At 37.1% G+C, this 21,570-nt stretch overlaps 1 protein-coding gene across 1 annotated transcript in view; it reads right to left on the reverse strand.

The window, feature by feature from the left end:
• nrxn3a (neurexin 3a) overlaps positions 1–21,570 on the reverse strand; it is a 181,127-nt gene that overhangs the window by 142,362 nt on the left and 17,195 nt on the right. Inside the window, exons 2-3 of the mRNA XM_059352887.1 lie at positions 15,653–16,835; positions 4,274–4,294 (exon numbers count right to left, since the gene is read on the reverse strand). Of these exons, the coding sequence (XP_059208870.1) occupies positions 4,274–4,294; positions 15,653–16,337 (706 nt within the window). The 5' untranslated portion in view covers positions 16,338–16,835. The remainder of the gene's footprint in view (positions 1–4,273; positions 4,295–15,652; positions 16,836–21,570) is intronic.

Here is a 21,570-nt window from a genome sequence, read left to right on the forward strand (position 1 = left end):
ATCAGTTAATCACTATGTTTTATACATAATACAGTTTGTATTAAAACATGAATACATGGGCAAAATAAAAGGGTAACACTTTACAATAACCATCTAAGTGATGTTTATAGATGGTTTATAAACCAATTATTAACCATTTACAAAATTCTATACATATTTAATCTTTAAATGTTTTCAAACAACAGGTATAAGAATCATTTTGAAATCATTTACATACTTCATATGGTGTTAAAAATGTTATAATGAGTGCAAAACTATTAATAAACTAATAATTATAATGTAATTGTTTGTTTATGGTAAAGTAACTATCAATTTACATTAATATACCATCTATTAAAAACATAAATTATAGTTCAACATTAATACATTTTCTATTTACCATTCTAAATGGCCTATATATGGTTTATAAATGATGATTAAACATTAATAAACTATCTGTTTACCATTTATAAATGGTCTATTTACCATCTATAAATGATGGTTATTGTAAAGTGTTACCAATAAAAGATATATATACAGCACTATGCAAAAGCCTGTTTTTATAACTGACGCTTTTATTTTGAAAGGACAAAAAGAGACTTCCTGACGATCGTAAAACTAAATCAAGTGAGATTAAACTGTAAAGATAACGTCAAGGAGTTCAATGTTTTATGTTTTAGCACCCGAAGAGGCATGAAGTTAGTTTTCACAGTAATCTGCATATTAAATGTGTTTGGAGTTTGAATAAGTTTAGGATAAAATTAAACTCAGTAATTCATGCTAGCAAGGTTTGATACAGTAAGCTAGTTTTGCTCAAATTAATACTCTTGTATTTCTGTGTGTTTTATAATTGTTATTGCAACTTTCATTTGCAAACTGAAAGAACTGAATGCTCGGCGTGTTTTCAGTTCAGTTCAGTTCAGTTCAGTTCAGTTAATTAAAATTTAAAAATACACAGATTGATTAAAAATTCCATGTGATCGACCATATTCTTAACGACCATTAATCGATCATCAATTAATTATTCCCATCCCTATTTTGGAGTCAACTTAGTGGTAACTCATTTGTATAATAGGAAGCATTCTCGCCATTACAAATAAACCAAAATTTTCTAACACCACAACAAACAGGTAAGGTGTAAATGAAGCTCATGAATCATAGTTTAGGACAGTACTTTTGCCAAAAAAATGTCCTGGTCTGTCATTTCTGAATTATAAAATTATAAATGTCAGTATTTGAACATCAGCAATGAGTACAAACCCTGGTTTACTGAGGAAGAGGAAGGAGAGGCTTGTTCTTGTGAAAACATGCCCAGCCTGCACACACTGTATGACATTCTAAGAAATTATAACCACACATATGCACAGTTAAAAAAGAAGCGTCAGACTCTCTCTTCCTTCAATTAAGGTTGGCATAACAATGTGCTTAATCCGAGCAGCCTTTGTGAAAAACCATTACAGAGGAGGCACTGAACACAGACAAACACACACATTAGAGCATCAAACACATTCCACTGCACTGCTCTCAACACTCACAGAGCAAGCGTCGCATTTCATAGAGGCGGAAAGTGAAAGATTTCGAAAAAGCTGTACCTTTGCTTTTAGCTAGAAGAGCAGGGGGAGGCGAAGACAGAACAGATGATCCACAGCCAAGAGACCGCAGACAGGAAGGAAGAAGAGGCAAAAAATACATCAAGTCAAATTCTAGCAGAAACACATTGTATCAGTGTATATTTGAATACATGATGTACGTGAGGATAAATCGATGTACAATAGCAACTGTAATGCAACTGTACATCATAAAACACTTACAACATGCAACCACAACAGACATCACAGGATCTTTGAATGTCACAACAACCCTGCCCTACAAAGGCAAAGAGCACAAACTGCGCAAATGGTTATTGCTTACTTAGTTGGTTATTGTAAAGTGTTACCGAAACTTGCTATTTGACTCAATATTCTAGGTTAAAATGACTTTTTGCACAAATCTTTGTTGTATTGAAAAAGAAAAAATAGTTATGATAACAAACATGCAACTTTGGCTTTTACAGGTGCAGTTTGTTGTTGGAATAAAACCACAAGCTTTTCTTTATTGCTGAATCCGATTCCAAAGTATAATTTGATTAAGTCACTCCTTGCGGACGTAGTACACGGAATACAGCAGTTTCTGATGTAGTCCCTTGAAAAACAAAACACTAGCCTATTTTTTTTCTCCAAGACTTGCAACTTTTAATTTCATAAAATATGCTATTTTTTCTCCTAGATTTGCCACAATTAATCTCATTAATCTGCCACTTTTTTCTTGTAGATTTGCCACTTTTTATCTCATAAATCTGCAACTTTTTTCTCATAAATCTGCAACTTTTTTCTCATAAATCTGCAAAATTTTTCTCATAGATTCGCCACTTTTTTTTATCATAAACCTGTGCATTTTCTTGTAGATCTGGCACCTTTAATCTCATAAAGCTGCAACTTTTTTCTCAAAATATTACCCCCCTCCCCTGGGTCCATATTTTTTTTTTCTTTTCAATACTTGTCCCTAATTCGCCGTCGTAGTTTTAGCCTTGTAGGGCAGTTCAGCAGAATGATTAAATCACACTCTATATCACAATGTATGTAGAAAACCATGCACAAACATTTATTCCACACCAACACCAAAATGTGCATCTCCACACTACAATCACAAACAAAAGAAGGACATGATGAAGAAGAGGGAAAGAGAGGCATACCTTGTTCTGCCATCATATGTGCAAGGCCTTGGGAAGATAAAAACAGGGAGAAAACAGAAGGGAAGGGAAAGAAGTAAAGAGAACACTTGAGAAAAGAGCACACTTGGTTTCAAATACTCAATAATTTGGTATTGTGATGGTATGTTTCCCAGGTGGGAATACATGAGATCTGAACACACTGAGCGGTCACACACACAAAGCTTCCTGTGGTTTTCTTCATGAGAAATACCAGCAATTTAGTAAAAGTGAGACTGACAAGCTTGGAACACTGATATACAAACGTTTAAGTTGATAATGATATATAACATGATATTAACTGGAGCTCTCGTTGCAGTGTGGGGGGAACGGAGCGTCAGATGGGCAGCGGTCCGCAGTGATGCAGGAGCAAGAAGGAGCCTATCTGGAAGGAAAGGCTCTTTATTTACTGGGCCGTCTACACACTGAACTTTACGTGTGGTTATAAGTTTTGGGTAGTGAACAGAAGACTTAAATCACAGATACAACCAGCCAAAAACAGTCTCCTTCGTAGAGTGAATGGGCTCATTTTAGATAGGTTGACAAACTTGGACATCATTTAATTTTTTTTCGAAAACTGCATTACTTTACATTTTCTTTGGCCAATATTCTAGAAATCTGGTAAAATTCAATACACATTTGGACGGAAAAGTGATACTTTCTAGTATAATCTGTTGTATTAAGTAACTTAAAATCGATTTAATAGCCTGTCAGGACACTTTCTGAATATAAGAAACATTTAATCCAAATGGCTATAATTTAATGGTTTGATTCTGCAAACTGTCTTTTTAATTTAATTTAATTAAAAAATTAACTCTTCATTTCACAAATTTAGTTTCACACAAGACACAAAGCCCTGGTTTCCTGGGTCCTGTGTTGAAGAAACTATTGCTGTCATCATAATTACTTAAGCCACTTTTTAATTGGCCTCCTGGACCTACTAGTGGGTGGAGCAGGCCTGTTTAAGCCCATATCTATGAAGCTGATTTCCACTGATCACGCCAATTCAATCCTATGAGAACACTGTAACCGGGGGTGACGGATTTTGAATTCATGTCTTTGACAGTTAACAGCTGTTTACAGTTAAGGTCGTTGTGCAATTTCAAAATCAGACTGTAAGATAAGAATAATTGTTTGATTAAGTAATCTATTACGGTGAACAGGAGGCTTTTGCGTGTGAAGTTATGTTATGGCAACATATGGCAAGTACTGCAACTGATAGCTGATTTTCATTGTATGTTTAAATTACCTGAAGTAAAGCTATCTCAGAACATCTCAGAAAAATAGCTTTATGCACTGAAATATTATTGATTTTTCTACTTCAAGAGATAATATATTGTCACAGTTTTATATACTGTTATACGTGTCTAGCCAGTTTCCTGTTACATCTTTATATAGCATGATGTCCCAGTGAATCACCTTCAGGCTGGAACGATTTAATAGATACAGACGCTGTTTGTACTGCCCAAGCATGTATGGAAATCTGCAGCTACACAAATATTAGCTATGGTTGCCATATATTTACATTTTCTTCTTTTTCAAACTCACCTGGCATATTGTTGTTGACCTCTGGAATACAGGGAGACAGAGAGAGAAAACAAGCAAACAAAGCCAGCATTAGAAACACTCTTATTACTTGCATGTTGACTGTCATGCAAAATATTACACACTTTCATTGTCCATACAGAGGGCTGGCAGTGGGCACAGCCATGTGTATGTCATGGACATTCCAGAACGTTTTAGTAACGAGTTATTAAAGAAACGACATTTGGTATGAACACATTAGTCAGTTGAGTTAGATGAAGTTCAGAGAGAAGTAGCCTCTGTGAAGAAAAAGGCATCTCTTCCTTCCTTGTATAAACACACTGATGAAACAGACTTTTCCATTATCTTTCAGTGCAGACACACAACCTCATTTGATCTGTATCCTCAGGTACTGTTATAAAGAAATGCAATGAGGAAACACAAAACCCAAAGTAAGTATATCCAACCATCCATCCATCCATTATTTGTAACAGATTATCCCATTCAAGTTCCAGTCCTACACTGCAATTCCTGCAGGAGGAAATGTGTAAAGTGTTTTTTTAGAGCCACTGTGGTATAAAAGACTTTGTTTGTTCAGAATATGGGGCCACAGACATAAATGTAACAGGTTAGTCTATATCATAAAGGTTCACACGGCCCCCACATCCTGTAATCTGATGAATAATACATAATTTTTTCCACCAAAGTTTATTTATTATTCTTTAGTTGAGAGTTGGTCAAACTAAACTACTGCTCAAGTAAGAAATAATTCCTATATCAATCATTTAAAATGGCAATATTACAACAAAAAGTGTGTGTGCGTGTGTGTGTGTCTGTGTGTGTGTGTGTGTGTGTGTGTGTGTGTGTGTGTGTGTGTGTGTGTGTGTGTGTGTGTGTGTGTGTGTTTGTAGAGAGAGAGAGGACACATACACATACGTTCTGTATCAGGGAGCTCTGAAATATGTATTTTTGTCGTGAATGTAACACATCTGTATCCCCCAGCTCTCCTCTGAAGTTTCTCCCAAAAAATAAAATTCAAACAGATTACCATTCTCTGGGGGTTGACTCACCGGTGCTTTGAAAACGTATTTATTCATCGATGGACACATAATCTAGGTAAGAGTATGACTCTCTCTTTTAATTCAATACTCCAAAGGTGACGCGAGGATAGCGGGGGATTAGAGCTCAAAGTGGATTACTTAAAAGGATGATTCATGATGTGTTGGATAAAGTGGGAGAGCACAGTGATTAATGAGGTATTTCAAATTCTGCCTTCTTTCACCAGTACTGGCTTAACTGATTGTTTCCTGCATGTTATTAACATGGAAGGTAAATCACCAAATGCACGGTATGTACACATTCCCACAGGATAAAGGATTGACTCTTTACACTGCTGATTGTTACAGTTTTCATCATTAATATCGTAACAGCCATAATCCCCTCATTGACTGATTTCACCAGCAGCCATGTTTCATGTTCATACGGACATATGGGTGGCTGGAGAAACAGCCAGGAAGGGCGGCTGAAGCCATCTGCTCCTGTTGGCATGTCAACTGCTCAGCTGTTGGGCTCACACAACAGCCGTAGCTGGTATTAGTGAGTAAGTGGCAAGAAACACTTGGTAGGTGTATATGTATAGTCTTTCCCCGCTCTGGCCAAATGCTGAGGGTTCCTGCCCCCCATCGTGCTCTGAGCTCATCTTCCTTCCTCAGCACAGGGCAGCTCCCTCCTCTCACATCCCCCGGTCCAAAAAGGAATTTGCATTATCGTGAAGGCTGATGAGACGACATTTATCCTACTTTTAGACCACTGAACTACCAGTTTACAGTGTTATATTAAACACGTCTACTTTTCAATTGACTTTGGCTTCATGTTTATGCATCCAGCAACCTGGTCTCACAGGAATCCGTGAAATAGCCACGGATTCGCTTAACTCAAAATCCGTGGAATAGCCACGGAATCACTCAAATTTCCGTGAAACTGACATGGACTTCGCTACAATGCAAGTTAATGACAGTCATATCCCGTGGCTATTCCATGGATAATTTTTCCTATTGGTTTGTGTCCAAGTCACGTGACTTTTAAGGTTCCGGCGGTCAGAATAAAAAACATGGCGGACAGTTCTCTTATTTTTAGTGAAAAAAAACAATATTTTGACTTAGTTTCTGCATAAAAATGGATTTTGATCACATTTCTAGCGAGAAATATATGTTTTATTTTCTAAATCTTCACTCAGTGAATGTACATAATCACTTTGTATGTTGGAATAGCCCATGATTTGACTGACATTAACTTGCATTGTTGCTAAATCCGTGTCAGTTTCACGGAAATTTGAGTGATTCCGTGGCTATTCCACGGATTTTGAGTTAAGCGAATCCGTGGCTATTTCACGGATTTCTGTGAGACCATGTTGCATCCAGAGCTGTTTAATTACGTTTCGACTGCCCAATTTTTTTTGCCGTTGTTGCTTTTTTTCCAGAGGCCGTAACTGGTTCAATTTTAGGAATATACTGGAGATCCAGGTATCATTTGAAACTAGAAGACCTATGGAATCTTTAGGCACCATGTGTCAGGATATCGTGTCGGGAAGTTGTCGAAACTAACGCTGCAGAGTCAGGCTATTTTTTTAAGTTTCATGGTGATTTTCAAAGTGGTCATGTGACCTCTGACATCATGCTACCTGAATGAAATTAGGCTCTCTGTGTTCCCACAAGTCTCCTCTTTACATGCCTATTATGCTGATGACATGCAATTTAAGGCAAAAAAACACATCCCTAAACATGAATATATTATAAATAACATACATTGGGTATTCCTGGGAAGCTGAGACTCCACTCCACACTTTCTTCATGTGGGATGATGTTAGCCATCAGCAGTAGCCAGTTAATTGCAGTGAGGGCATTTCTTGAGTCTTGACCTCACTGTATAAAATGAGCAGCTGTGACCTCTAGGATAATCACACCTCATGAAAGTTTACAACCACAGACTAGAGATCTGGAGCATTCAGAGGATGTGCAGCTTTCCTAGGTATATTGACAGTTAGAGGGTTTCTCAGCAGTTTGTAGAACAGAAATGCTCGTCATCCAATCGCTGAAAATACAGAAATCTCCAAAATGACCAAAGATTTTGAACCCACATCTCAGTATGGATTCTTCTGGGTTGTTCCAAAGGTCTTTGCATATTGATGTTATATTCTGGAGTTTTTTTGGACAATTTTTTTCCATTCTCAGCAGGAATAAAACTGCATTATTGAGCACCAAATGTGTGTAACAAATGCTACACCTGAATAGGTTGAAAATAAATAGATAATTAAGTCATTTTTATTAGATATTTTTGACCAGAACAACTTGACACACAGTGCTGAGCTGCATCTCAAATTAATCTTCTGGTTCACAGCTTTCAGATGATGTCACCACTTCTATGCAGCATTATTGTTGACCTGCTATCTCCCCCTAAAGATCTGCTGGAGCTTTATGATTGCCTTTCTCTTATATCACCAAATATAGAAATCCTGTCAGTTTCTAGTTCCCTCTGACTTCATCAACTATAAATAAAATGGAGCAGGACTATATTATATTATATTATTAACTATATTGGCAGTCATGGACAGCAGTGTACCATACAGAGTGTGTTTTCTACAGGTATGTAAACAGCTGGAAGGTCTAAACTCTTTGTTTCTGAATGCACAACAGTTTATGTGGCAACAGGCTTTTAAAAAAAGAGAACACTGTTCAGATATTTTGAGGGGAATGTGTGTGGGAGGAATATGTCAAAAAATAACCAAAGCCTGTGAAGTTAACCTGTACTTCTACTACAGCACTTTCTATTCATAGCTTTTAATCACAAGAATGCTAGGGAAACCTGTTCCAGCTATCCATATTCCATTGAGCTACTGAAAATGAACAGTTCACACGTGTTTACAGCAGCATACAGTAAGTTTAAGACATGCACCTACACAACACCTACCATGGTATTCAAGCTACATACCTGCCCAGGCTATACTTTGGCCATGTTTACATGCTGTATATCTGTAGAGCAGGGATTCCCAAAGTGTGGTGCACGGACCCCCAGGGGTGCACGGGCTGCCGCTAGGGGGTGCGCGAGATGAAAAATGTAATGGCGGTCTGATAATTACACAACTAAATTTTTTTCCACACACACAATAAAGACGTGTAAATAACCATTTCCTTTGTAAAACTTAAAATTTAAAACTGTAATATTAATTAATTAATAAATGCAAGCATAGAAGTTATCTTCTTCCATTTTTCCAACCTGTGTTATGATGACGGGGTTGTGTAACCTCCACGCTCATTTAAACTTGCTGCAATTTTTGTTCAAAGCGGCTCAAAATGTTACGACATTTTCCCCGACTTATGTGCTTTCTGCCTCTGATCCTGAGCCTGTCATCATCCTCTTTGCTCTTAAAAGTCGAAGGTTGCGCGTAACTTTGTTGCATTATATTGAAACTGTGTTAAGGTGTTTCAGATTAATTCAAATGCGAGAGCGATCGTTGTGATCGTGATTAGATTATTACGTGTGTGTTCTAGTCATTTGAGCATGATTAAACATGCCGCCTTTAATATGGCTATAAAAAAGCTTATTGCATTTTTTTTTTTTTTTGAAGGTGTGGGGGATTGGGGGTGCGTCAACCCGGTTGGGACATAGAAGGGGGTGCGCGGCTAAAAACGTTTGGGAAACGCTGCTGTAGAGAATCCAACGCTTTATACTGCTCTATTACCTTTCTGAGAACCATTGGATTTGGTTAAGAGGCAAACTATTAGAAACTTGTTTTCTCCATCTCTGAAACTCTCTATGACCCATAGTTATAGTGCATGTCTTGTCAAAGTAACTTTAAGCCTGCTAGGATGATGACGCCTGAAGTCGCAGTGGAGTGATAGGTCAAAAAGGTTTATTTATGCCAGTCTAAAGGCTCTCCTGACTGTTCAGAGCAATGCATACTCCCTGGAAAATACACAGAACTGTCTTTTTTACAGTTTGGTTCTAAGGGTGGGCAATATGGCCCTAAAAGAATATCACGATATTTCATGCTATTTTTGCAATAACGATATACTTGACGATATTACGAAATACTTAAAAAGATATAGAAAATATGTTTTTTTTAGTCTGTATAAATAAATAAAAATCTAAAATGTAGTGTGAAGTGCAAATCTCAACAGTTGCCAAATAAATAAAAAAATGTATGAGAAAATAATAAAAATAACCATTTAGGGGTTCCGGGGGCATATTTTAATGCCATTTTGTAAAGGAAAATAAAAGGTTCTTGTATGTTTTATTTAAGGCATCTTATTTTGACAGTCTTCTTGTAAGTTCTGTGGTGGATTCTGTTAACACACTGTGCTCTTATTTTGAAAGCTGCATGTGTTTAGCGACAGAGAGTAAGTAGCTTTTGCGATTAAAACAACTTTAATTGTTAACCTTACGCCACTACATCAAGAAGTAGGAATGTTGCCAATATCACGATATGCATTTTTTTTAACCATGGAAAAAAAAAAAACGATATTATCGTGAACGATACGATTTGGCACACCCCTATTTGGTTCCTCTATGTGCTTTACTGCACTGACAAAAAAGTCTCTCTGATCTAATAACTTAGCCTTGAATAAGCAGTAGCAGCCTGAAAATCACAGTGTGTCACCTCAAAGAGCAAAGAACACAATAACTCTCTTAGTAATGCTGCTATATAATGGCATCAGATAATTAACTCCTACAGGTTACTGTATGAAGTGTGTGGAAATGCACATGGCCATGCATAGTGATCTGCTGGGTGGGACTTAGGACAGAGAGGGGAGAGGGGAGAGATGCCGGAGGAGAGCTTTATTTTCAAATGTTTTTTGCAAAAGACATTTTTGTGTATTGATGCCAAATATTTACTTTTAAAAGCAGCAATAAAAAAGCAAAATATACTATATTATAAGGTGCTCTAAAAGTGTATATATCCATCCATCCACCTTTCCATTGTCTTCCACTTATGTGTGCTTTCCTCTCTGTCTTGTTGAGATGCAGCTTTATCATAAATATGTGGGACATAAAGCTGGGGTCTTTAAACATTAATGGGACAAGAACGGGTGTCAAGAAAGCTCCTAGTTAGTTTGGCTAAGGTTTAGAAACTGAATTCCTGCAATTCAGACTGAAACATGGAAAACAGAGGCAAGATACAGGCCAAAATATCACCAGGAGCTCCACAGTTTCATTCCAATAGCCTGGATGTATGGCTGCCATGATGTGATATTGTTCAGGTTCAAAGCTTAATAATTTCCATCCTGAGTCCAAGAAAACAAAAGTTTCTCTGAAGAAAATTCTACAGTCTTCCCAAACTGTCTGAAATGTTATTCTGGGCTAAAGTGAGTATTATAAAGTATAAATGAGTATTTCCTTATTTCTAAATTTAATTTAGTGGTATAGTTCAATTAGGTGATCCATCGTATCTTGGCCTGGGTGACAGTTTATAACTCACTCAGGACGGTCCATTCCTGTCAGTCTGAGCGTCATTTTAAATGGGTCACAGTTTTTGCTTGGAGCTGTGACAAGTGTTTTCAATGTTTCAGTCTCCAAGCCTGTTGATTTGCCTTTTTTTTCTTTTTCTTTTTTTAAAAACTCCAGAATTCCACAGACATAGACACAGAGATTTCTCTTCTGGAAACTGCTTGTAAACTCCCTTATTGCCAATATATATAGGAAAGCTGTACATCATCTGAATACCATAGATTTAGTTTCATGAGGCTGTGATTATCCTAGAGGTCACAGCAGCTTATGTTAAACACCGAGGTCGAGACTCAAGAAATGCCCTCACTGCAATAAAATGTCTACTTCAAAGACTAACATCATCACACAAGAATAAAACTGGGTTCATTGAATCCACAAGAGTGTCAGCTTTCCAGTGCAGTCCAATTTATGCAACACAAAGCCTCTTTAGGGACCTCAGTGTGTAGAATAATTCTAACGCAATAGGCAAAAACACAAATAGTCACATTTTAATGCATGAGATAGAAATGAGGTTTTGCCTTAACCCCTGTAAAATCTCCTTTAAGAAGACTTTTCAGATTTATTTTTTTCGTAGTTTGTAGCAAACACTAACTGCACGGCGGTGTAGTGGTGAGTACTTTCACCTGACAGCAAGAGGGTTGCAGGTTCAAAAAACATTTATACACAGGCTATGAAACAGGCTTCTTTTTGCAGCTAGCAGTGTCGCACCCTGCTGGCCATTGGAAAGAACGCAGGTTTAAGGTTTCACTGCCCTGGCACAGATGTGCAGAGCTTAGTTGTCAGATGATTAAAGTCCCTGTGAAATCAAAGTTAGAGCATCTGTGGTTTCTGTCCTGTGACATAATCCCAGTAAAATGGATTATTTGAGTGGTGCATAGTTACAAGAGGGATCTGACACATCTAGGTCAACAAAGTGGAACTCAAAAGTCCAGGGTTGGCAGGTCAGCAACCCTTTGAATATCTTAAATTACAACAATATTCGCATGCTACATCTGTCCACTACATTTTGTTTGTCTACGTGATACCTCGCCATTGGGTTCCACTCCAATGAAATTTTGCAGGGGGCTCTACTAATCCATTTTTGCCACACCCACTCACAAGACCCATAAAACATCTGCATTTTCAGTATGTTAAAAACCCCCAAAAGGCAATTCATTTTGCATAAGTAAGCCCTTCAATTCCAAAAGGGGGTCCTCTTCGACCCTTGGTCAGTGCTCTGGCCCTTTTGAACAAATATGCCCTATGATTCAGCTGAATACTGTCAATGTAAATTACCTTTAGCAAGGTTATTTGTAGTGTTTTTGTATATTATGCAGCTTGTTTTTCTTGTTTGGATATTTTCGAGGTGTTTTACAATGTTGTGATGCTTTTATTTTGAAAAGGTGCCGTCCAGTGTGAAACGGGTGCTTTTATTTTGAAAGGTTGTGACAGGAAATAAATGAAAAACAAACGATAAATAATAACGAGTACTTCGTAATTGATATAAAGTAGATATAAAGTATCAAAAGGCTTCTATAGTGCCTGACTGACAGGAGCACAAGGTTTGTTAAAGTTTATTTTCTTCTGTCATATATATTGGTGGCTGTTTTTGTTGTCTTAAATATTGTAAAGGTGTTTATTTGCTAAGTAGCTAATGCTAATGTTTGCTATTGTTTTCCAATCGTGTAGCTCTTATGGTGAATTCACAAGGTGGTCGAGAAATGTCCTATTTTTATTTTAATGGAAGACAGTTGTGAATCAATCTTGTGAACTATCAGTAAAAAAGTCATTCAGCCAGGGATGCTACAGTCAATCTTTAAAGACTCACAGATAAAATAATGGGTCTGAAGAAATATAAATAGTGATGAGAGAGATGCTAAACTATTGTGATCCATAATCAGCCTTCAACAGATAAGATTGGACTGGATCAAAGCAGCTAGTGGATCTTAGAGGTCTGGGTGAAGGGGCAGATGCCAGATCATGTTATGCTTTAATAACAAAAACAGAGCTTTGTCATATATACAGGAGCATCTCAATACATTAGAATATGGTGGAAAAGACCTTTACCTTTTTAACATATGCCTTTAATATTGCTTTTGTTAGAATATAATATGTTACTATAGTATTATTTCCTACATACCCTTATAATATTGGTTAACTTGTTTTTATAGCTTTTATATTTCTTTTCTACCTCTTTAGTCCTTTGTTTTTTTTAATTCTCTATATAGTGTATTTTTCTATTCACGGGCACTTTGTAATCCCTTCGTTAACTATGGTCAATCTTTGTTTTTTTGTTTTCTGTAGTATCGTTTTATTGGACAATTTTTATCATATAATGATGTGAATATTCTTAAAAAGGTTTCATATGCAGTATTAATATCACTTTCATTATATACCTTTTCCCAATTTTGTGCAAGTAAATCATTCTTAAATGTACTCATAGTTTCCTCTGTCCTCACACGTCTGTATTTTAGTTTTTCCTCTGGCTGATTTCTCTGGTAGTTACTGTTATAAACTGTCGTTAATTAATAGTCCGCTCATTGAATTTATTTTCAATATCATTGGTAAATATGTTATCGATTAAAGTGGCACAATGGGATGTGATACTAGGTCTGGTGATTTTTAAACTACATATATATATATATATATATAGTACTCATACTGTACATTGTACTGATGAATTACATTTTTTTGAGACACTGAATTTTAGCTCTTCATTAAATGTAATCCATAATCATTATAATTAAAAGAAATTAAATAAACGAAGACATGAAATGTTTCATTCTGTGTGTAATGGATCTATATAATGTGTCATTTCCACTTTTTGAATTGCTGACAAAAATAAACTTTTCTATGATATTCTAATTTATTAAGATGCACCTGTATATTTGACTGGTACTCATAGCAAAGAGGGCCGTGTAGAGGAAGTGTGGTTTATCTACCTACAGCTAGTCCTCCACTCGCCTGATGTGGTGACAAAGCATTGATTGAGCTCACAGATTTTGTTTAATACTTTACAAGACAGTAAGTATTTTATTGTTCTTGATTTTATTTTTAAAGTGGAACAAAATCAATATTTCTGCCCTCAAAGCCCACCTTCCCAGATAAATGCTCCATCCCCAACCCCATCCGACACACCCTCCCCCATTCCCCCCCCCCTCCAAAAAAAAGCAGCAGACATAGATAAAATACAAAACAAAAAAAACCTAATCTCTAAATTCCAGATTCCCTGGCCTTTTGTCTGTGTGCTGGAGATTTGGCACCAGCCCAAATGAGATGTAAATTCCATATTTGGTAGTGGTTAAGAAGAGCACTTGAAAGTCAGGATGGAGAAAAAAACAGCTGAACAAATGTATTAAAAACAAATTACCTGTGATTTGAATTAATTGAATGGACGAAAGACTTTCTTATTTAAGTGTTATTGATTATCTCATAAAGAGCCAGATTATCGTGTACTCCTCAGCGGCTGGATGCTGCTGGTTTGGAGCCTGAAGAATGTGTATTGATTGTGAATAATTAAGTACATGACTAGAGTTTTTCAGAGCACAGGAAAAAGGGGGTATGGTATGGGGATGTAAAGGGCTTTCTGTTATTTATTTCTTTTATTAGAAATCAAGTTTTATTGTATCCAGATGTAGAGCGATAGGAAAATTATCAGCACAAAAGGATTTGTTATAAAACACCTGCCATCTTGGGGATTGGTGGAGAAGAAAAAAAGGCTCAGGAGGCCCCATTCTCTCTATAGGTGTCCTTATCACTGCCTGCAGGACTGATGCCATTAACCTGGGCCTCCCTGGCTAACTGTGCTTAGATTAGCTTTCTGATTTTACAGCTCAGTCACAGACACACGTACGCACAGGGATAAAAGCAATCATTGGGAGAGCTAAGCAAGCCTACAATGTCAAACTGCCTCCATGACACACTATAATAGCAAAAACATCCCTCAGGGCTGGATCACACAGAGCACGTTTTAGCTGCCTGGGCTAAAATAAATCATTTTGCCCCATCATTTGATCAGATTAATTAAGAGGAAACACCGTACCCAACTCATCCTGAAATAAGTCTCGAACTGACCACCGTCCAGACAAAGTTCCTGATTGTTTTCTTATTTTTCTGAAGGTGTCATCTAACCACAACAATGTCCGTTTCCCTGTGTGTAATTTAAAATCAGCCTCTCACCCTCAATCAGAGCCGGAGCAAGTGCCCTCACCCTTCAATTTGTCATGCAAAAAATAAAAAGCTGCATTTCTGTGAGCTTACTTCAGAGCCAAACAAAGGTTAGCCTAAAAATAAAATAAAAAGATGCTCTGTGTGATCGGGCATCTTGCAACAAGACAGCCAGAGTCTACAAAGCACGCTCTGTCTGATGGGGCCTTCGTCTACAATATATATATATATATATATATATAAACCATATTAACACACAGAAAATACACTGAAAGCTTCAAGGTGATGTTTTTTTAACATACCTGTAAGGTAACATGAAAATGTATATCATGACAAATGAGGTCATAATGCAAAGGTGATCAGATGGATTATTGCACAAGAGGAAATCAAAAAAGCTGCATGTGAATTTTTTTTTCCAAGCTGAACTGCAGTTCTCCAAATGTGAAAGAACTCTCAATTATTTTTTCACAAAATTTTACTGGCATTGGTCCCAGACCTCTGAATTAGTGGCCACATCCTCAACTTGTTCAGTAATTCAAATCAAGCCTCCAAGAACAACAGTAATAGTAAATTGTAAGAATTTTGGCCTGATGCAATAAATACAAGTTGGAATTGCAATAAATAAAAATCTAAAATTATTAGAATACAATGACAAGATTAGCTAGTCGAGAGTCTTTTTCACAGTTGGAGTCCTGCCATAGTCCATCAGGGTGAACAGAAGTGTTTAAAGAAGACTTTAAAAGCATGCATTACCTTCATTGCAGAAGCGGCCCTTGTATTCGGTTTTGGAGCAGTCACAGACCAGCTCTCCATCCACTACTGTGCATGTTCCGCCATTCTCACACGGGTTCACCGTGCACCAACCTTCTGATTCGAGGGGCACCTTAAGGCTTCCCAGAAACTGGGGCTGTGAAGTGCCATATTTGAGGTCTGTAATTGTTCCCCTGAAGGGCTGCATGTTTCGCACCGTAGGCAGTGTGAGTGCACCGTTGCGGATATCCTGAGGCACTCCGCCCAGGAACAGATCACTGACTATTTTCATGAACAAACGCTGAGGCCGCACCTCGTCTGCTTTGGCCTGGCCGTCCAGTACGAGCACTGTGCGCAGGTTATACCTGCTCAGAGTGGCAAAGTGCCAGCTGCCGTCATCCACCCGTCTGTCTGATACGACCGTGGTCTCGGCACAGTCGATGCTGAAACTTAGCTGCAGTCGGCCCTCGACCACTGACAGCTGCAAAAAGTCACAGTAGCCTCCATCGTCAAAGTACAGCAGGAGCGCCTCCGAGGCCTCCGTCTTGAACTGAAAGCTGAGGTCACCGCGGGTGCTGGCGTCCCAGCGGAGGTAGCGTGCCCACTGACCTGGTGTGCCTAAAAATTCCAGTCCCCGACAGGTGCTGAGGAACACTTGCAGCCACATAGAAATACCTACAAGACCCATAGTTGCAAAGAATATATTAATCCAAGTGAGGCGAATCAATCAGATTGAATCCTTGGAGGGTCGGGCTGAATTCCAGGGATCCACAGTTTAATACAAACTTTATACACTACACATGTGCAGAGATATATTCTGATAAATATTTCTGATAGAAATATGTTTTTAAAGGGAAAGGGGCAGTAGCAGGAGAACAGTCATTGTGGTTAACAGTCTTCGGGTCAGTAAATTGTCCGGTAGTTGCAGGGCAGTGGTTGTATGGGGGAGTTGTTGTTTTTTTCCCTCCTGAGGCTTGAAGACAGGAGGGCAGGGAGAGAAGGGGGGAGTAGGAAAAGTTTTGAAGTGTTTTTTTACACTTCAGTACAGATGTTATCAAGACTCATGGTGCAAGGTCTGATGGAATAGACTTCTCTGACTATCAGTGCGGGTAGAATTTCCTCCTTCATGTTGACCACTGGGAAATAGAGCTGATGAGGGATCCACTGGTCTCTCTTAGTTCCATCACTGTCAGAAAAAGAGAAGCAGAGTGTTACAATGGGTCCATCCGCATCAATTTCACTACTACTAATACTACAACACACATCCTGCTGTGTTTCTTGCATCTAAATCCAGGATGGCAGCACTCACATGCCATCATGAAGTTAAATTTAAGAAGGTGCCTTGAGAGAAAAGACCTATCAGTACTGTTGCTATTGGTTACTCATACTTTAACTATTGTACTCTGTGGTAGAAAGTAACTAAGCACATTTACTCAAGTACTTACCTTACAGAAAATAATCTTGACATTCTCAAATGCAATGCATTGATATACAGTCATGGAAAAAAATTATATAAAATTTGACCATTGTTCAATTTCTTGTTAATTTTAATGCCTGGTACAACTAAAGGTACGTTTTTTGGGGCAAATATAATGATAACAACAACACAGCTCAAATAGATCATGGTTTTCTTGATAATAACCAAAATCATTATCAAGAAAACCATGGAAAATGGCTAGATATCAGCTCTTAAATTAAACTCTTATGAGCTAGTTTTGTTGTTATCATTATATTTGTCCATACAAATGTACCTTTAGTTGTACCAGGCATTAAAATGAACAAGAGATTGAAGAAAACAATGGTCTAATATGTTTTTCCATGACTTTATGTCAGACAGCGGAGGCCTTTACCATAAGGCAATGTTTAGATGTTTGTATATGCATAATTATATATGCAAACATATGCAATTATCTTACTGTTCTAATCCATATATACAGTGCCATAATAGATGCATGCTCTCAAAGCAGTTTTAAGAGTGTCTGTAAACTGTATTTCCCAGTGCCTGTGATATTGCTGCATTTTTCTCTCCTCCACAAAGGTTGTTTGGAGTTATCGGTCATCTGCTGGGTAAATTAGCCCCATTATTCTCATGGCAGTGCATAACTATCAGTCAGCCCGGCAGACTGCCCTTATCTGATGAACGGCCTGGAGAGAAAGCTTTCTGCTGAATCCTGTTAAATACCAAGATGGACAGAAAAACACACGCAGGTACTGATCATAGGTACTGATGCATCCGTATGTATTTTCAATATTTATTTAGCTGTTTTTTTAAAATCTGGTGTAGGGGTGGGCAATATGGCCCTAAAAGAATATCACTGTATTTCAGGGTATTTTGCAATAATGATATTCTTGACGATATGACAAAATACTGAAAAACATATAGAAAATATGATTTTTTAAATTATTATTTTTGAGTGTGTTTCAATAAAAATCATACCACAAAATAAAAATCAACCACAAATCTAAATTGTAGTGTTAAGTGCAAATCTCATCACTTGCCAAATACAAAACATTTACTCTTGACTCTTCAGTGCAAAATGGAAGTATTCGGAAAAAATAATACTGCGAATGTAATTAAGTACATTTACTCAAATAGTGTATTTATGTAAAATTTAGAGGCACGTCTATTTAATATGCGTATTTCCATTAATGTGAATTTATACTCCTAATCCACAACATTTTGAAGGCAAATATTCACTACATTTAGCTGCCAGCTTTAGTCACTTTTTATCAAGATTTAATGTTTTTATAAATGAAAACACATAAAAGTATATTAAGTAGTTAAATTACCCCTACCTTTCTGATAATTGGATCAAAAATAATCATCCAACAATAGAGAATATATAAAACAAACTGGTGTCAATCTGCATAACCAGAACTTTTACTTAGTTACTTTATGTACATTTTGTTGCTGGTGCTTTTGTGCTCTAACTTCAGTAAGTTTTGAATGTAATGATTTGATACTAAACAGTATTCCCTTGAAATCTTGTGTTTTATTATGTCATATTGGCAGTTAACAATCCAGGAAAAACCTCTTACAGCGTATCACAGCACAGCTGATTCTGGAGTGTGGCATACCTGGGGAGGTACAGTATGTGTTGTGAGGAGACGATAATCTAATGCTGCATAAAGTGCTGAGGGAGACAGTCTACAACATGCGGGATCAGCACTGACTGCTACCAAAATACATTCTTTACAAATAACAGACATACAGTCAGTGAACAGTTTTATAACTTGCATTAGAGAGGAACAAAGCAACCTTCTTCTGAGATTGCTGTGCTTTGTAATTAAAATTATTAGACCTTTTATTTTCTTCCTTTTCTTGTTCATTTTAATGCCTGGTACAACTTAAGGTACATTTGTTTGGACACATTTAATAACAACAAAAATAGCTCATAAGAGTTTAATTTAAGAGCTGATATCTAGACATTTTCCATGGTTTTCTTGGCAATAACCAAAATCATTATCAAGAAAAAATGTAAAATGGATAGCTCTTAAATTAAACTCTTATGAGCTATTTTATTGTTATCATTATATTTGTCCAAATAAATATATCTTATGTTGTACCAGGTATTAAAATGAGCAAGAAATTTAAGAAAACAATGGTGGGCTAATAGTTATTTCCATGACTGTATGTATATATATTGTATATATATATATATATATATATATATACACAGTACAGGCCAAAAGTTTGGACACACACCTTCTCATTCAATGCGTTTTCTTTATTTTCATGACTATTTACATTGTAGATTCTCACTGAAGGCATCAAAACTATGAATGAACACATATGGAATTATGTACTTTACAAAAAAAGTGTGAAATAACTGAAAACATGTCTTGTATTTTAGATTCCTCAAATTAACCACCTTTTGCTTACTAGAATATAGTTTTCAGTTTTTTAATTGTGTGTTAAGTGTTTCAATTTTTGTTAAGTACATAATTCCACATGTGTTCTTTAATAGTTTTGATCAATCTACAATGTAAATAGTCATGAAAATAAAGGAAACGCATTGAATGAGAAGGTGTGTCCAAACTTTTGGCCTGTACTATATATATATATATATATATATATATATATATATATATATATATATATATATATATATATATATATACAGTCCTTCCTGTGCAGGAAGCTCTCAGATGAAGCAGCAAGAAGGAGTAGAAGTAGCAGCAGTGAGCAAGCAGTGGAGGAGCAGGCAAAAAAAGTAGTGAGAGCCCTCCACTCTCTCTCCTTATCCCCAGAACCAGCTTCTCCTTTACTTTACGTCACTACTGAGCTACGTGCGTCCCCACACATCCTCAGATTCTTGCACAAGAGATTTGTAACAATAACAGTACATTTCCAGGTGTTTTTGGCCTGGTTTCTTCAAATGTGTGTGTGTAATAAAAGGTGAAGCTGAGAACTCTTTGTAGCTTTGTGCAAGTCATTACTCCTTCTGATATTTGTAAAATCACTGATTTAATATAGACTTAATGATATAGCTTTCCTTACACAATAAGTAAAGAAGAAAAGTTACTGTTTGTTCGGAACAACAATGGCAGCTCCTGAAGATGTTAGCATAGACACTGAAATAGCATCAGTTGAAGAGTGAGTGCACTTCTTTTTTACACAGTCCAGCATTAATTGTTGATGAGTTAATGCCACAAAGAAAATTTGATACCCACTGGCTGCTCTTTTGTTTGTTACTGGCAACACAGTTGTTAATGTACAGTGTGGTACACTGTAAAAAATAATCTGTTTAATTTACGGTAAAATACCGGCAGCTGTGGTTGCCAGAACTTCACCGTAAAAATTACAGTGAGTGGATTTTCTACTGTAAATTTAAATGTAAATATCAGCAAAAACTGTAATTTAGACTGAATAATCCTGTTATTTTTAGGGTTAATGTGTCATTCATTTACACATCATGGTATTTCTCCATAAATTTTGCATGAAAATGTTATATTTTTACAGCAAAACTGTGTTTCTTCCAGTCGATGACAGAAAAAAGTAAAAGTTTTGTGCTATCCTTTGATTTACGGTAATTAAAAGTGTCTAGTGTCTATTTACGCCCTGTTTCTGATGTATTTGACAGTGTTTTACTGTTATTTCTACAAACATTTTTTACAGTGTATGCAACACATTAAGCAGATCATCCAATTTATTTCCTCAATTTAAGATTGAATTGTTGCTGTGTTTGTGTCAGCTATGTAGTTGACTCCACCTACTCGGCGCATGGCGGTCATTAGCCAGCTTGGTAATGGTGCAGATACAGTATTTCTTCATTGAAAGTGGAGTAAAGAACTGAAGTGAAAGCGTGTGAGTGGGATTTGAAAGTGTCGGGCCTTTTCCAAACAGTGTTCAATTTCTAATGGACAAATGTCCAGCTCTGATGGTTCTGTGTAACAAACCATCTGCTGCATCAGGTTACAACACTGCAGGTAACCTCTATTGTTGTCGCTGGCAGTCGAGGTATTAAATGCTGTGGCCTGTTTGTGTAGCTGCTACAGCCAAAAGGCTCATCCATGTTGAAGGCCTACAGCATTCAGTCTTCTGGAAATTATGACATCACACTCTCACTTTTTGCAATTACGAATTCAGTAAATTAATCTAGTGTTCGGCCATGAGTTAGAGATCCCCTGAAGCTGTACAAGGAACGGTTCACTGGTAGAAGAAGTATTCACATCCCTTACTTAAGTAAAAGTACTCATACCACACTGTGGTATGAGTACCACATGACCATTATTAGCGCCGCTAGCGGCTAATAGCTAATAGCCGCTAGCAGCTAATAGCCCCGCTACCGCGGACAGCGGAGCCGCCGAGAGGCCCGCAGCAGCTTGTTTATTGCCCATAAAATCAGTGGATGTGTGTGGCTGAATGACATGAGGGGTAATAAAGTGGAAAATAAATAATCTTGCAGAAAGCGAGAACT

The sequence above is a fragment of the Centropristis striata genome, chromosome 16 (genome assembly GCF_030273125.1).
Source record: "Centropristis striata isolate RG_2023a ecotype Rhode Island chromosome 16, C.striata_1.0, whole genome shotgun sequence".
NCBI lineage: Eukaryota > Metazoa > Chordata > Actinopteri > Perciformes > Serranidae > Centropristis > Centropristis striata.